Genomic DNA, 18988 nt, shown 5'->3' with positions numbered 1-18988 from the left:
TGCTGGACATAAAAACACCTTGCTGAATGTATTTAAGAGAGATGCAAGATTTTCAAAGATTGTCTCACTGAGCCCCTAGACCGTAATGCAGATACTCTCTGTAGTACAGGTTCATCAAGTACATAAAGAAACCATCTAGAGTATCTATAATCACACTCAAATTTTTTAGACTCCTGCCAACATTTCAGCACTAACAATGATCTTGTAATGCTGTGAACTTCAGAGCCTTCCCAAACCAAAATGAAGCAGCTGCTAAAGTCAGAAAACACAATACATTCTTGAAACATCATTAAAAGTTTTATCCTTAAACAAAACAAACAAACAAAAACTAAACCAATAAGAAAGAAACCTTTAGAATGAAGCATACTAAACAGCTGCTTGCTCTAACCCAGTGTGATCAGTGTATGTTGCAAAATCAATCTCTAGCAATGGCTAAAATGTACGGGGAAAAGCATCAGCAAGGCGCATAGAACTGACATTTTTGCTACACACCTGCAGCTCTCAGCATTTCTCTGTGGAAATCCTAAGGCAAAATCCTATTTAGATCTCCCTAATCAGTATTTACCAATGAAACAGAACTTCACAAAGGCGCTGTATCCTTTTTCCTCCCACTCACAATTAAGGTCTCTACAGCGTCTCATGCTCTGCAGCACACATTCTACAATTTCCTTCTCCACTGGGAAAAAAAGAAACAAACAAAAAAAGCCCACAAACCTCCTTTGTGTTAAACCATGCTCTGTGACCACTTCACATTTGAGAAACAAAAATAGTTGTTTTCTATTACAGTTTTAAGTGAATTGTGTGTTCTAGTCTACCAGCTGCCTTTTTCCCAAGCTGATGAAATTTGGGCTACTTTGTGTTGTTTTTTTTTTTTTTCCAAATGGTACCATTCTGTATTTTTGACCACTGAGTATGATTTACAAACTTAGGTAGCATCGAAGCTATGGGTGCACCATGGGTGCACTAGAGTAGCCTTATGTTTTAAGTATGTCCTAAATTCCCTTTTTCTCCACAGTCTCACCAGCACTGAGACGATGTTTGCAGATTCACAATGACTCTCCAATCAGGCAGAAACAGCCTGTTGTACATGCACAGTTCACTCAGCTTCACAATCACCATTATTTCACATTCATTAACCCTGAATTTCTTCTGAATTTACTGCCTCAAAACCTATGGTGGGATCTCTTTCTCCTTATCTCAGAGGTCTATAGCATAATCTCCTGTGTCTGAGCTAGACATCTTAATTCCTTCTATACCCATAGTGTCTGTCAGACAGCATTCAAAATAGGACAGATGACTCACACCAATAAAATACGTACATCTCTCCAGCAACTCTCTGAAGTGAATCTTAAGAATCAGTTCAGATAAAAGGTTCACAATGCTAGAAAAATCCCAGCTTTGTATTTTGAAATTCTCTAACTTACAGTTTACAGTGACCTCTATTTTTGACAGTCCTGAATAATTCTGTAACAAAAACAAACTGTTGGGTCATAAAGTGTCCCTTCCTCCAGAAGGTTTATGTATGTGGTGAACATGAGAGATTCCTGATGAATCCACTGGTTTTATAATATTTTATAATAAAAATGAACCATTTACTCCTGCACTGTTTTCTTTTTAAAGATGGCCATTATACTTGCCATCATCTGTTCCTCAGGAGGAATAACGATCACACTCAGCATGTCATTCCTGACTTCTTTCAGATCACTTCAGTGATGACCATTCAGTTTCAGTCGTTTATTACTATTAATCTCAAATTCAAGTTTATTTTTTAAAAAATGGATTTCTATAAATCTGAGCTAAAAGTCATTTTACTAACACTGTTAGCTTGAGATAGCTTTTTCTTTATTCCCTGTAAATAACGGTTCATGCAAAAGAAATGCTTTGACCTCATTTATCTTTCCTAAATGCTCTAATTATACATTGGTCAGGTTTTTTTCAATACCACAGGCTTGCAGGCTTCTTGCTTCCAATGAGTTTAACTCGTAGTTTTATGCTTTTAGAAAACTCAAAATAATTACTTAAGGTAATTCCCGGAAGATAATTTTTCAATCTTTCTTATCAAAGCTTACTTCTAAGCTTGCTAAGCTCAAGCTCATGTCCTTACTCGGACATGAGAAGTACTTTCCAAATAATGGCTGGGTTCTGGATTTGGTATTTGTTTCAACCCCAGAAACTCTTTATTCTTTCATTCACCCACCCTTGGATTTATTTCTAAATAAAAACTACTAAATAGAGTTTTTTCCCATTTTGGGAGGGCGTTCACTCCCTTAGAATGTTGCATACATGTGCAATTAGCACTGTGTACTAGAAGGTCCCTCATAACCTGCAAGCATTTTCTCTTTAGGGACTAATTTTAAACTCCCAATTAAACAGACTCCTAGTTCTTCATAATTACCTGTTTACAGAGGTTAAATACTATATTGCATTTTCTTCTACAACATGAATGAAAGTTCAGTTCCCAAATTTCACCCTCATTTGCATAGAATCTTTTTTTAAAACAGCTGTACACCGAGCCAGGCTATTTCTGCACCATTCCTAAACCGATCAAATTACCCCACTGTCTCGGAAACCCTTACAGTGCAAGTAACTAAAATCTTGGAGGAACTGGCTGCAGATACAAGAATGCCAACCAAAGATGTTATACATACAGGATTTAGTTTTCTGTTTTCTTCAAAATCAATTATTAGAGCTCATACCTTTTAGCAATAGGTACAGATGACAGAACGGGAGATGAGCAGTCACCGAAAGGAAGTAACAGGCGATATTCAACCAAATCCCAATTAACAGAAATATCCATAAACAAAAAGCAGAGAGAAATACCAGGTAAGGAGTGTCCACCTTTTGGTTGAGATTATTTTCTTCCTAGGAGCTGGTATAGTACTGTGTTTTGGATTTAGGATGAGAATAATGTTGATAACACACTGAGTTGTTGCTAAGTTGCTAAGTAGTGCTTATACCAAGTCAAGAACTTCTCATTGCCAGGATGGCTGACCCAAACTGGCCAAAGGGATATTCCAGACCATTTGACATCATGCTGAACAAAAAATGGGGGGAGTTGGCTGGGTGTGGGGGTCACTGCTTGGAGACAGGCTGGGCATCGGTCGGTGGGTGGTGAGCGATTGCATTGTGCATCATTTGTTATGTGTATTTTATTACTATTATTATTAGTAGTAGCAGCAGTATGATTATGGTGGTTGTTGTTGTTATTTTCCCTTTCTGTCCCATTAAACCGTCTTTATCTTAACTCAAGAGTTTCCCTTTTTTTTTAATTCTCTCTCCCATCCCCCTGAGGTGGGTTTGAGTGAGTGGCTGTGTGGCATTTGGCTGCCTGATGGGTTAAACCACAACAAGGAGGTACCATAAAAGCTTCCAAATAGCTAAAGGCCAGGAAAATACATAAAGGCTGCATCATTGGAAATGTCACCTGTTCTTACACTCTTTCTCCTAAGCAGTCACTGCTGGATACAGAATACTGGGCTGAGTGAATCTCTTGTATCGCTGTTCTTGCTTTAAGTGTCTCAGTCATTAAGAACTTGGAAAACACACAGCATTTCAAAACTGAATAGATAAAAAGAAAAGAACAAAAAGAAATATAAAGGAAAAATAGCAGAATTTTCCCTTTGAAGGCTTGTAAAACTAAATAATATAGAAACCTTTGATCTCCCTTCGAGTTTGCTACTCTTCCTTGCATTAATAATTAATTAATATAATGTTAAAAACCCCAAAACTAAACCAAGGACAACTGAATATGCTCAAAGAGTCAAACATTATTTCCATCTCGAACTGAAAAAACTTGAAATCAATAAATATATGAATACACAAACGATATTTCTCACAAAGTTTAGTAATTTCACGGCAAGCCAAGTACATTACTGTATAAATGCACGTATTTCTCAGAAAGTCAGAATGGCCTTTCATTTGAGTTTGAAAAAATCCAAGCAAAAAATATTTCTCTTTTTGAGAGCACTCCCCACTCCATAGGGGCACTGCAAACATTTGCTATTACCAAAACCAGGAAAGTCAAATTTGTCTGGTATTATTTTCACATATCTGGAAAGAATCAGAGCAAAAAAAGCAATCCTGTAAACTGCTCAGTGGAAGAAAACACATGAAAACATCAGACTAAAATCAGACAAATTGAGTACATTAATAACAATTTCAGAAAGACATGTTAATATTGATTTACAAACCCTTGTTCGATGCCCAGATTTGAGTTAAAGATTTTTTTAAAAATTCCATTCCACTTGGAATGGAAGGTCCTTGAGAAAATGGCAACCATTTGTCTTCGTTATGCGTATTATCGTATGATGTAGACAGTACAGAGTTTTATTGTGTCCCTACATTTTCATTTACTCGTAAATATTTGCAGGACATATACGCTAGTTAATTATAGTTAATAGTTTGCACTGTTACACAGGTTTTGTAGAAAAATATGATGTGTTTGTGGTTTTTTTAGAAAGGAAGGTAAAGAAGGAAATCAAATATTGGCAACAAGACACACTTATTTATCTGGACCCCAAGGGCACCCATTTTTTTAGTATGCCAGTGGGAGAAAATGAGAACTTCTACCAGAAGCAGCTGAAAGAGAAGATGTATAAGCCACACTACTTTCTACAGTTCTGATAATCTCTCCAGAAGAACTTCCTGTCAGATGCTTTATAGCATTAGGTTAAATATTTTCTACTGGGCACTATCACAGCTTTTCTGATCTTTCAAGTATAACGTGAAGAAGGAGATTTGAGAAAAAATATAAAACGAAATAATAATAAAATAAAAATTATAAAAATAAAAATTATAAAAATAAATTAATACAATACAATAATACCACAACCACCAAGCAAAACCTGCTCTCCAGGATCTTGTCTGCCTTCTAGATAAATGGAAAAAATGAAGTTTGGCTGTGATAATAGCAATTCCATGCCAGCAAGCTTTTTCAAAACCTGCTCAGCAGTGCGCGAAATACCGGAGCAGTAATCTGGTAAAATATGAAGCATGGATGTCATAGCTATTGGAAATCACCTCTGTCAAACACTTCCATATCAAGCACAGAAAGCATCCTTTAATAGTCAGTTTGGATGACAGAAATTAATAATTCCATTTGCTCTGCAGTATCTGTGAGCTGGCCACTCGTTTAACCATGGAACCACTCATGGAACCAATCATGTATAAATCTGTGTGGCCTGAGAGCATGAATTATCTCATCATCCAGGACATCCTGATGGTATTTCAGGTAGTCTGCTTCATATCTCATTGACACTTGTAATTTCTAAATGGAAAAGACATTCTAAACACTAAGAAAATGCTGCTTTTATTTGTTACTAATTTGGGGAAAACCTGTTTTGTTGGGCATAAGTAACCTATTAATGTACAACACACTCTAAAAGTGTTCACCTCAGAAGCGTCAAATTCTACAGGCAGAGGAACAGCACAATCACTTCTATGAAGGAACTGAATGCACCCCATTTCTCCATGCATTCAGGTTTTCATCACTTCAGTAACATCTACCAGGACCATCTTACTACAGACTTCATTATTATTCATGACAATCAGAATTCTCAACCAAAAGTAACATACATGGAGCACTGAGGCCTCCTGTCCTCCCTGATATTTCTAATAACAACATTCTCAATTTAAAAGCCATGCACATGACACCTTACCTTTGACGCCATACGCATGAAGAGTGAGTTTTGATCCTCTGCTGTTCTCATCTTCTCATTTTTGACCAAATCCTTCAGGTCCATACTATCATCATCCTGAAAATACCTTACTCTTTCTTTATCTACATGAGTAGGGACCTGGAAATAAACATATTGAAAATATTAACCTAGTGAGAAAGATCAACTACAAAAATCAGATCCTAGTAATTTCAAAATGTTTAAAGAATCAGAAATCAAACTAACCACATCTAAAACAATTGGGCTTGCTGCTTCATTTGACCCAAGGGAAAAAAACAGCTTTCCCTTTCTTCAATTGCATCAGGAGGTCTAAATAAAAATACAGCCTCTTCCCACAATCGCTATATCCTTTATATCCTTAAGCTATCACAGCTACATCATTACCACTCAGGAAAGATGTACAGTAATTCACTGAAACAGTTAACCAGCTCAGAAACATGGAATATTCCAAAAAGTAAACTTTATTATTTACAGCAGCTTTTCAATTGTCAAGTCACAGACACTACTAAAAATATGTATAAATGTGATACCTCTGCTGGGAAATGCTGCCATCTTAGACAGAGAGTACAAGAGAACAGAGTTTGCCCTTTAGGGCAGGACTAAACTAAATCCTGAAGGAGCGTAGGGAACAGTCATCAACATAAAACAGAGACAGCATTTTCCAAAATGGAAACAACAGCAAGATGACAACCAATTCCTCACATTCTTGTGCCTTTCACTCCTCCATAGCAGTGTTACAAACTGAGCCGTCCTACTAATAAAGAACATACTTGCTAGAAATATGAGGTATTGTCATCTCCTCTTTTCCCAAGATGATAGAAATATTAGTTTATTTACTGTTGCAAGCAAACACCCTAAGAATAAAACACTATGAGCTACTTACTGTCCCCCAAAGCACTTTTTTACAAAGATTAGGTCATAGTATTTATTATCAGGAGCAGCAGTACTTTTGATCAGGAGAAAATAAAATGAAAATTAGCTCCCAAGACCTGAGTATTCCAGTAAAATATTTCTTATTTCGGAAATATTCACCTCTACTAATCTGCATTATTTACATAACTTTATGTAATATAAACTACTTGGCTAAGAGACTGTGATAATTGGAAAAACTTTTCCTTGAACGTGCATTTAAATAAGCTCTAAAGTGATCCCTAGGGAAACACGGTCTGAATATAAACTTAATATATGCTTAATAAATATGTACTCAAACACCTAATTACAATCATCTTCCAAAAGAGACTTTTTAACTACCTATTGACATTCTGATAAGATGCTCAGATTCATTATGGCATCATAAAAGTAAAACTACAAAATAATTTCAGAATTACACCGTAATACATTTGTAAAAGTTACCGTTTGCCGCTTTCTCCGTCCCCCTTTAGGCTCTTGTGGTTCAGTTGGTGCGGTCACAGGCCATGCCCTTCCACTTCCATCTGTTCTGACAAGGACCACTTGTTCATCTTCTTGACGGCTTGAAGCCTGTGCCAGGTTTTAAAATGTATTTTAAAACAGATGATACACACAAAACCAAAAGAAACACCTAATCCACAGTGAATAAATGTTTTAAATCCTGAAGATTAAATAAGAGCTTCTTTACAGTGTGTGTGTGTGTGTGTGTGTTCATTGTAATTGAAAGCAGACAGTATTACCTTACGCAAGGTATACTTTTCCACATTCAAAAAGAACACAATTTTAAAAATTTATTCAGGTAGTTAAGTGCAGTGTTAATAAAACCTTTCCAAAATGAACCAAGTTTGTATTCCTGGTTCCTTCTCCTAAAGCTTCATCCCCAGAAGAAATGCAATATTCCTGAAGACTTAAATAGATAACATTGAATTAATATACACCACCACCATTATAACAGTGTATTCCTGAAAACCATCTGAAAAGCTGCCAGATATTACCACATCTGGCCTTTTCGTGAATTGGGGGCATCAGGGGTTTTTTGTGGATTTTTTTCTTTTCAAAACTTAGCTAACAAACTAGCCAAAACATTAGCTACTGCTTTTCAACATATTCAATTAGATCAGACTTTTCTTTCCTGCACTGCACCTACTATTAGTCACAGATCACTTTTATCACAATATAACACTAAAAATTTTTTAATCTTGATTCTAGGATATGCAGAATAGGAGATAAAAACAGCTCAACATAAATATATCTCTCTATAGTGAAGAAGAAACAGATGAGTAGATGTACGACGATTATTTAGGTCAAATTAAATTATAGACTGAGGCAGAAATGACAACGTTTACATCATCTGTTTGTGTGTTGAAATATATGGAAACAAGACCAAACATTTACCTGATATATGCCAAATAAATCATTTGCCTTTGGATGGCACATACATTCAGTCGCACATAAACAACAAGGGTACTTAGGTACTGTTTCTACATACCAAGAGAAATTTGGAATCATGAGGAAGATATATTTGAAACCTGACTAAACCAAGCTCTTGAGGTGCTGAAGATGTGAGGTAAGAGGAGAGGGCAACAAGGGAAGCTGTCACACACTTACCCTTGGTCCTCATGGTGGAACAGAACCAGCAGTTCATCTGCTGGAAGAGCAACAGAGTAGGGCACAAGCAATCCAGACTCGAGTACATCAAGGACAAGTATTGACACAAATGCTGAACCAACCAATGGCCATGGAAGTGAGCAGCTGCCTTGGCTGCAGCAACCATGAGACACTGAAGCTTAAGATTCCCAGGGAAAGGAAGAAAGCAAGTAACAGAACAAAGAAAAAACCTGGACTGAAGGAAAATGGACTTCAGTTTATTCAGGGATCTGCTCGGCTGGATCTCAGGGGAAATGGGAAATGGTCATGAAAGACAAAGGTGCCCACAAGAACTGGATGGTCTACAAGAACAACTTTCACAGAGGATGAGAAGGGTCCATTTGATCTGCTATTTGGCAAAATGGGGAACATCTAACAAAAATAAAATTACTTTTAACAGCAAGTGGAACCTGAGAAAAGTTACCCAGGAGGAACACAGAAGCACTTTCCAGGCATGCAGGGATAGAATTAGGAAAACCACAGCTGAAGCTGAAGGTACTAAGAGACACAAAGAACAAAGAGAAGGGATTCTGTGAGCATACTGGATATCCTTCTACAAGCAAGGACAACACAAGTCCATTGCTGAAAGAGGAAAGGCCTAGTGACAAAGGACATGAAAGACTAAAGAGGCTAAGACACTCAATACTTTGCCAGTCTTTACCAGCAAGATCTACCCTCAGGCTTCTCAAGCCCCAGTGCCCAGCAGCAGAGTTTGGAGGACAGTTGCACTATCTGCAGGAAAGCAGAACCAACTTAAAGACCACCTAAGCAAACGGGAAACATACTAGTTTATGGATCTAGATGAGACGCACATATTGTTTTAGCTGCACAAGAGGTCTCTCCCTATCACATCTGAAAAGTAGTGGTGATCGACAGATGTCCCTGGAAAAAGGTAAATGTATATGGTCACCTTCAAAAAAACGAAGAAGAAACACCTGGTGAACAACAGGATGACCACCTTCACCTCAGTCTCCAGAAAAATTACAGAACAAGTCCTCATGGAAGCCCCTTCCAAGCACAACAGCAGCAAGGTGACTGGGAACAGCCAGCACGATTTGCAAAAGGCAAATAATTCCTGATAAATCTGCCATCCGCAGTGAGATGACTGGTTCAGTGCACACGGAAAGTACTGGGAATGCTGCTTACCTTAGTGTTTGCAAGGTTTTCAATGCAGTCTCACAGTATTGTCTTTGCCTGATTGGAGGGATGTGTAGCCTGCAAGATGGGTGGGAAATCATCTGTATTACCAGGCTCAAAGAGAAGTTGTTAATACTTCCCAGTCTAACTGGCATTCCGCATGGGTTAACTACCATGTTGTTACAGATGCCATTCCTCAGGGGCTGACAGCAGGATCTACACAACCTGACTTCAACACCCTGGACAATGGAACAGAATGTGCTCTTGGCAAGTTTGCTGAGACTCTAAATAGACAGGATGGGGATCCGGCTGACAGACTGGAGGGCAGCGTTGCCATTGAGAGGGACCTCAGCAAACTGAAAAAACAGGCTGACAGGAACCTCAAACAAATGCTAAGTGTTGCACCTGGGGACAAACTCATACACTGGCAAAGGCTGAAGACAGATGAGGAGGCAACTCTGTAGGAAAAAGTCAGGATGCTTGGTTGACAGCAGTGAAAAAATGCGTTTATGAGCCAGCTAATCACATTCTGAGCTGTGGTTTCCACCCTGTAGATTATACAAAGTAATGAGAACTCTAGAGGCCAAAATGCTACTCTTAGTCCTGCACATGCAATTTATTACACCAATTTTCTACCCATAGAAAAACTGCAAAAAAGTCATTTTCAAAATATCTCATAAATTGGTAAGATTACAGAGGGAAATGGGCAAGTGAAACAAGTTTAAAGCATTCATTCTTCAAAAATTGCTCTAGCTCTGGACAAAATACAATAGAAGAACATCCTGCCATAACTCTTTTTTTTTTTTAATGATATAAATATGTAGCCTTTAAACATGGTTGAGTGAAATAATCAGTTTTGTCAAATACTAAAAAAAAGATATAAGGTTGTCCATTTTCCCCCTCATTTAAAACTAAACAGAAATTAATTTCTTGTAAATGTATTTTCAGATTAACATCTTTTGTATTATCAGCAAGAAGTTTTTCAGCAATTTCCTACTCCATATTTTAATATTTAGTGTTGTTAAAGACGCAAAACAGTCCTTAAGCAGACTTCCTGTGTCCTTTATATAGAATATAATACAACTGCTTATTTACAATGGATGTAGACCTTTGCAAGACTGCACATTGCCTTTGCTTTCCTTGTAATCAACAGATATCAGCAAGAAATCTTTTATTATTTGCAAAAAAAACCAGTTTGCTTACTGTTATTATTGCTGTCAACAAGTTCTAACCTGTTCTCTTTAATGAGACAGAGCTAAATGCACATCTTACCAGCTATTTCACAATTACTATTACCTGACAAAGCATGGAGACCTTCTTATGACACAGAAAAGGTGACTATGTATTTTCTTTTTTCTTTAATATGCTTATTATAACTGCTGTAAGAGTTCAAAACTTCTAAACAGGAGCTACGTGATCTAGAAATAGTGCGATCAGTCAACCATATCTTTTGCCTGACATACACCTTTTATTTAAACTGAATAAAGACCAATAGAAACCTAAATATAAACAGTGTCATTTTCCTTTTACTATCTCTATCTATATTCTGAACATTAATTTTTTTTTCCTCAATACTGGCATTCACAAAGCACCATGAACCAGGATCCAAACTAATAGAAGACAGAACCCACAACTCGTCATCTGGTTTGAGTTTTTTAAACTTTCATTTCAAACTTGAAAGGTAGATCACTACTGAGGAGGTATCACAAGATCCGTGTCACAATTTACATAGGGATGCTACTGAAAAAAAAGTGCCTGTCCAGTCTGCATTATGCTCCTATTCTCAACTTCACCACTATTAGCTATGACTGACAGTTCTCAGATTAGTTTACAAAGAGGAAAAACAGAACGGCTGTAAAAACATTAAATGCTGGATATCAGAAGAAAAGAAGTTCACAAAGTGGTCCTTACCATTAGACATAGATAGAAGCTTAATATGAAAACTAGTGGCAATGTTGATTTTTCCTTATCAGAAGCCAAGCAGCAAGCTGCCAAGTGTCCGCCTGCAGTTCAATCTGTCAGCCAGGGACAGGTGAATGGACAGTAAAATCACTATTACTCATATGAGCACAGAGGATACCTCTCAGTTTCTTTGTACGATCGAAACACCTTGCCGGATAGTGTAAACCCTTATTATATTAGGTATCTTCAGAACTGTAAGACCAGAAGCAAACACCTACCTCAAGGAATTACCTACAAGTGAGGTCATCTTAGTCTTGACAGAAAAGCATAATCCCTGAACTCCTCATCTACCCTTCAGCACCTAAGATCTTAGGAGCACCTAAGTTGTTATCAGTGGAATTCTAGAGCCATATCAAGTTATGCTTCCGAGCATGCTTAAAATTGCTCCCATTTTGCCAGAGATGGATGGTTTAACGCTGATTCCATAGTGCCTGGACAAGCATCCTTACCCCTAAGTTTTATCCCTGGTTGGCTTAGGTCAGATCCAGCGATCCTTAACACTCTTGAGTTCATTAAAAGGGGCCACAAATTTAATGCAGAAAAAAAAAATACCCTTTAGTAGAAATATCCCAGAGAAATATCATTCACTCATTTAACTTCAGTGCAGCTCAGGAAGGTTACAGACTCTATCTCCTATAACTTCTCTACCCATGAAGCATAGAGAAGGAAAAGGCCTAGAATACAGCAGGAGTGAAAAACAGACAGGGAGGACTCATTAAGTCAGCACATATGAAACCGGAGCATTATCGTGTAGCTCACTGATATAAGCACTCCCACAGATTCCAGTCCTTCAGAAAAAAAATACCAGGGAGCAGGATGAATCCATCCATTTCCCAAAAAACTGCTTAAATACTTTGCTGCACCTCAGCTACTGCAAACTCCATTTCTCAGGACATGCAACTGCAGTTCACACGACTGCTGCCAGCTGCCCAAAGTGAAGCACGGGAGCGCTGGGTGCTGTTCCGTATCCCTCCCTTTGTGCACCCAGCCCTCGGTCTCCCCACACCTTCACCTGCCGCCACCAACTACCTTCTTGCTTGGAATGGAAGTTGCTGCCTTTTCAGCCGACAGACGTCTGTTCAGAGGATGGACGTCCTGTCAAGAGCCAGGTCAGCTCAGCTCCCTCCAAAACAGGGACAATTGTGCATTTCCACTTCACAGGGGTGTTCTCAGACTTACAAATATATATGGAGAGACACACATATAAAAATAAAATGCAGAAATTCTTCACCAGCAAAATAAGTATTTATGAAATAAAGAAAGAAAAAAAGAAAAAGCCTGACACCTTCTTGATTACACTACAAAGATGTTTAGGTCAGTCGGTTGATCAAATCAGAGCTAATAATGGGGACATCACTAAATCTGGTGATATTAGGACAGCCTTTGTCAAATCTTATAAACAACTTTATTAATCTCAATTTGAATCTATTTTCCACCAAACAACTGATGTCTGCTTTACATCTGCCATCCTTGCCTAATGAAAGCTTGTCCCAGAAACCCTAATAAAGTCTGAAAATGTTGTAGATACTCAAGTATGCTAGCTTCAATGACTTAACTATGTTTTTCCCAGAGAAGTTACAGAAACATAAGTTACAGACCAAAAACCTGCCTAGATAAGCCAAACTTATCTCTTCTGTCTCATCAAAGGCAAATCTCATTTTGCAAAGCAAACAAAGATGTCCAACACTGGTCTGGTTCCAATAACAATACTGGTATTTTCAGAGAATATACATACAACACTACTTATTTCCAGCATCAGCTAGATATCTGCCTCACCTGCTACATTTTCCCAAGATAAGGCATTTTCTCTCTGCTGGGAGGGGGAGAAGAGGCGATTCATTGCACCGGAGACAACAGTCATGTGCTTGCACCCCACACTTGCCATGTGCTAAGGGTCAAACCTGGCTACAGACACAGACAACTGGGCGGACACTGTTTTCATGTCATTGCTACGCTGTTCAAACAGGTGTGAGACCTAGTGAACACTACAGCACTACAAGCACTATTAATTTGAAAGCAGAACAACAACAAATGATCAGCATTACATTAGCAAAGAAAACAACAGCGTGGAGAAGGAATACAACACAAGGGAAAAGCAGAAGGATGTACGTTACACTTTTAAATGGGATATAAATGCAATGGAGTATTCTGGATATAGCAGAGGTAACCAAAGTAAGCTGCTAGGGCACTGGTCATTTCTTTCTTCATGAAAAAACAAAAACAAACAAACAAACAACAACCACAACAGGTAGACAATTGGCTGGTTTTTGTGGGGTTTGTGAGGTGTGGGGTTATTTTTCCTAATCGCAAAGTCCAGAGTCCTGAAACAACGATGCATATGAGTTTGATCATAACATATTTAGATTTAATATTCCAGGAGTAATATTTAGCTTTAGAACACAAAGTTTAAAAAAAAAAAAAAAAAGAGTAGTCCATCAAAGAGAAATTAAAAGTAGCAGATATATAAAAGGACAAAATAATTATAGGCAGGATGAAAACTAACGTGAAGTCACGTGAGAAACTAAAAGTGAATGTGTACTATGAAGCAAGATGCATCCAATGGATCAAATACACCAGGAACGATTATTCAGAAGATTAAAGATGTTATCAGAGGCAAAGACATCTTTCAGAAGTCACAATCCTGTCTAAATAGAAGTGAATGAAAAACATAACAAATATAGAAAGGTAACTGTATTAACATAAAAAGGCAAAGCGCGAGTTGATTTTGAGGAAGATCTTACTAACAATAAATAGTAAAGCTATTTCTAAATACATCAGAAGCAGAAAGCTTTCTAGCAGAAATGATGATCAAATGATTACAACAGTATCAGAAGATGACATTTGAACAACAACTTATTGTTTTTCATTCTAAATATAGTATTTTCCTACTCAACCTTATTTTTCTTTTAAAAACAGAATAAACTTTAGGAATCATCTTTAAACTGAAATATCAGTAAAAGGAGTTTCAAGCAAGCTGCCATAAAGAGATGATTTTTCACTAGAGGTCCCCAAAAGAATTCCAATACATAATGTCCACATCCTTCACCATGCATTCTATCACTTAAACAGGTCTCAGTACAAAAGTAATGGAGGGTGGCAAGTAAAACATAAACCTTTAAAAATATGCAAAAGGCTGATTCTGGGAATTACAGGGTGATGCATCTAACATTTGTAATGGACAAATTCACACGAGTATAATAAAGAGCAGAATTCCTCTACACTTGAACAAACATGGCACACTGGGAAAGAGCCTTTGCAGGGAAAGCCATGACTCGCACAAGTATCAGACATTTCTGAAGGATTTAAAGGAGCATGGATACCAATCTAACTGGAAGACTGTACTTAAAACTCTCATTTTATCTGTTGATATTTTGTTTACACAATATAGACCTGCATTTCTATGTGACATGATATCCAGTAACACCTATGTGCCATTCAGCATAGCACAAGAGTGGAGTAATTACTTTCTTTCCTAATAACAAACTCTGAAACTGTCCAGGCAGCCTTACATAGCTTACTTTAAACCTGTCAAGTTTATGAATTAATGACTTCTTAAATAATATTAAATATTACACATACTAAGCTATATTATTAGTATAAATGTTGATTCTAGTATTATAATAATTGTTCTTTAATAATTACCATCAGATAAATATCACTATCTATATAAGCACAACATAGGTTTAAAAATATATTAAAGTATTTCAGGTATTATACATTCTATTAAGTGTTACAACTGAAACTGGAGAAGAGGCTCAGTCCCTATCCCTGAATCCTGTGATGACTGCTACACAAACAATATAATTTACAGTCTGAAATGAACAAAGATAGAGTGTATTTACAGAATGAGAGGGGAATTGTTTGTTCCCATCAAGGAATACGAATTTTTACTTCAGGCCAATTAAATATGCAAAGTACACAGTTGTTCTCTCCAAATGTACTAACCACTATACAGCGATTAGCACCCAATTGAACAAAACAAAGCAGACAAGTCTGGTTTTGAAAGATAAATGTTTTAAATTAAATACATAAATAAATAAAATGCAGTTCTAAAAAACATTTTTGAACTCCCCAGAGATGATGTCTGTTCCATAACCCAGCAGGAGGAAATGGAAAAACGCTGCCACCAGGTGTGCAGCTGAATTTGAGCAACAGACACTGAACAAAGGGAGTGAACAGGCCAAACCTATTCCATTGGAACAGGGTCTCAATGTTAACAGCTAAAGAGAAGACAATATTTTTTAAGAGTCAGTATATTGTGGGATAAGGAGCAACTAGAGCTAGGAAAAACAAACTTTTTTTTAAATTACTGAGCCAACAAAAGCTGGATGTTGTGTGAGGTGAGAGCTGTCTGCAGATGTTTACCAGGAGCGACACTGCAGTGGTACAAGCACAGTGTGATGAGGGAAAAACAAAGCTCTGCAACAGTCCCCAGCAAGGAACAAACCTCCACTACCAAACACTATAATAGCTGTGGACGAACTGGACACTGGACTAAGCACACAACCTGTGCCCTTTCTGTTACAGCCTATGGCCAATGCCTATGCTTTTGAATATTGCCTTATGCGTCTCTTGGAAAAGTCAGCCCTTACAATATCAAATACATGTCTAGGAGACATCTAGCACTTGTCAGAGTGCTGGATGTAGCTACATCTTCCACCCACTGTCTCCTGCTCTCTTCCATTACTCTCCTCACATTTCAGCCACCCCTCTATCAGGTTCTCAGGTTGTGTTTGCACACAATCACCAGTGTTCAGAAGGACAAGTCCACCTCACACAGAAGGAGCCGTCTGCCTCTGCCAGCACGGGCCTAACTCTAGCACTAAACCATGCCACTAAGAACCTCATCTAAACACCTTTTGAACACCTCCAGGGATGGTGACTCCACCATTTGCCTGGGTAACTTGTTCTAGTGCTTCACAACCCCCTCCATGTAGAATTTTTTCCTAATATCCAATCTAAACCTCCCCTGGTGCAACTTGAGGCCATTTCCTCTTGTCCTATCACTTGGGAGAAGAGACCAACCCCCTCCATGCTACAACCTCCTTTCAGGTAGTTGTAGACAGCAATAAGGTCTCCCCTCAGCCTCCTTTTCTCCAGACTGAACAACCCCAGTTCCCTCAGCCGCTCCTCATCAGACCTGTGCTCCAGACCCCTCACCAGTGTATTAAACTTCTATCTTTGATTTGTTTTCTTACAGGAGAAAAAAATAAGACTAAGAGAATTAGCAGCATGAAGGAGACAAGGACAAGCAGGTTAAAAATTCAGTATTGCAAGAAAGACTCAGTAAATATAGTAATAAGCATCACTATTGCAACTTCAAAAAGTATTGTGCTAATGTAGAAATGGGATTTTAAAAAGTTAGACAAGATCAGGAAGTTGGTCTGCCAAAATTATCACCTTGCACTTAACAGCAGAAGAGTAATACACAGAAACGAACTAGTCTACATAATAGTATTTTCATCAGGTAGTGCTAAATTTACATATAAAGCATGAGAAAAAAAAACAACAACACACAACACAAAAAAGCACAACATAGCTCCTATTTCTGAATTAAAATATTAATAATTAGAAAAGGATTAGGTACTTAGATAACTACTAATTGTTTGGTCTCTATCCTTTCTTTCTCCCAGTCAGTGAGTGACATAGGTTAATAACTTGTTATGTAAAAAATTTAATTTCATCTTATTGATATAAAATTGCTTGCCCTTTAAATCAACAACTCTTTGTTGTTATATTAGGAAAAAGTGTATTTTAACTCACTTGTTCATTACTCAGAATGAGTGTCCGGACCTTCTTATTCAACTCCTCTTTATAATGAGTGTCTCCAAGCACCCCTGCATTCAAAAATCCTTTTATTTGCTCTCAGGACTTATTTCCTTATGGCATCTCTCAGATAAGGTGATCAGAATAAAACCTCCTGAGTAGAATGGACATGCACACAAACCTCAAATCAAACTCAGTAAGAGTCATACTGCCAGGCTGTGCAAATAAGATTGAAACTAGTAGTTTGCAACTCACAGTGGACTGTTGTAAGTCCAGTGATGTGCCTGGTAATGGAGAAAACTAAAGCAATTAAGTTTAACTTACAATATTATTGGATGTCAGGAAGCCACATAACCTTTCAAATACAACTTTAATTAAAAAAAAAAGTCTAAATAAGTAGTTTGATATTTTAAATTGTTAGCTACACTTTGAAATGGTGAGTCACTTAACCATGCCATCAATGAGCCACTGTAGGTCTGCAATGAAAGAATTTTTTTTTTAAATGTAGTGATTCAATGGCTTGTTTCTATAGCAAGAACATCTGATAGAAAACACACACACTCAGATGATAAAGAAGAAAAGTATGTTGCAGCATGTTGGTTCTTAAGTCCACCAATTTAATTTTCATCTTGTCAAATACAGACATGTAATAGTCAACTGAGGTGTTAAGCAGAGGTTCAGCATATGTAAATAAAAATGGCATTTACTTAATTAAATATAAACATTTAGTAACAAGTAAATTAAAAAGTCCGGTAAAATTAGTGCATGAAGTTTCAAAAATGTTCAGGCCTCAATATACACTATTTAGAAAAGAGATTTACCCTAGCTCTGCCATATGAGGTATTTTCAGAGACTGTATGATCAGAAAAGGTACTTCTACAAACAGATTAACTCAACCAAAAAATAGTATTCAGGCATATGAGAGCACTTAATAATGCATTTTTATTAGAAAGAAAAGTAGTCCAATGTGAAAAAAAATATTATTATAGGAGTATATGTAGAAAATGATCTTCAAAAAGAAAAGGCAGATGAAGAATGTGGACAACTAGATGCTGCAGAACAAAGATTCAACTGTGCATCCTTTTCAGCTTCTGCTCATGTATATCCACACCTTCAAGCCATTATCACTGCTGATATTTTGGGAGACATCAGAAGACAGACGAAGACTGGAAAAAGCAAGGAGCCTATAACAACATCTTCCCGAGACAGGCAGCACGGAACGGTGACGCTGCTACTGACACTCGTGCTGGCACTTCCACTTCCACAGCCGTCACTGCAGCACCCGGGAAGAACCTCTGTAAAAATCTCACACACACAACTGCACAGCTGGAAGTGTCTCCTTATCCAGATGTGCTGGCCCAAAGCCAAATGTCTCCATTCCTTTCAGAAGGACGGCTGTGCAGTGTAATTGCTCCCCTTAAACAGCCTATTTCTGTAAAACGTTTCTGCTTTATGTTGGTAGCAGTGGCTAATGAGACCTAACATGTAATTACGCTAAAGACCAGGTGGTCCCAACAGTCACTGGTTGATCAATGTCTCTTTTCAAAACCTCACTCTGAACACAACTATTTTGTTTCATTGCTGAAACATACAAAATACATTGTTAATTTATGGTTCACACTTTTATAAATGGTTTTATGTGTAAATTATTTTAAGTCCAAACAGGTTTAATAATCTACCTAAACTGTGCAAGGACCAACAGAAGCATGAGCAAGGTTCTACCTCTCCACTTCATGCTGACAGGATCTACTGCACCAGAAAGGCCTTCCAGGAATGCTTTTGCTTTGGTTTTAGCTCGGGGCTTGTGGGGTGTGAAATTTGATAAGAAAACCAGAACTTACTCTGAGAAAACATAACAAAAGGGTAGATAAAGCACTAAAAAGATGCAGAAA

General features: G+C 37.6%; 1 protein-coding gene across 1 annotated transcript in view; it reads right to left on the bottom strand.

The window, feature by feature from the left end:
- CWF19L2 (CWF19 like cell cycle control factor 2) overlaps positions 1-18988 on the bottom strand; it is a 68167-nt gene that overhangs the window by 18744 nt on the left and 30435 nt on the right. The window contains exons 11-12 of the mRNA XM_082043057.1: positions 7029-7154; positions 5658-5795 (exon numbers count right to left, since the gene is read on the bottom strand). Of these exons, the coding sequence (XP_081899183.1) occupies positions 5658-5795; positions 7029-7154 (264 nt within the window). The remainder of the gene's footprint in view (positions 1-5657; positions 5796-7028; positions 7155-18988) is intronic.

This window comes from Streptopelia decaocto (assembly GCF_964273445.1).
Source record: "Streptopelia decaocto genome assembly, chromosome: 1".
Lineage (NCBI taxonomy): Eukaryota > Metazoa > Chordata > Aves > Columbiformes > Columbidae > Streptopelia > Streptopelia decaocto.
The sequence above is the reverse complement of the archived record's forward strand: the minus strand, read 5'-3'. Positions and strand labels throughout refer to the sequence as shown.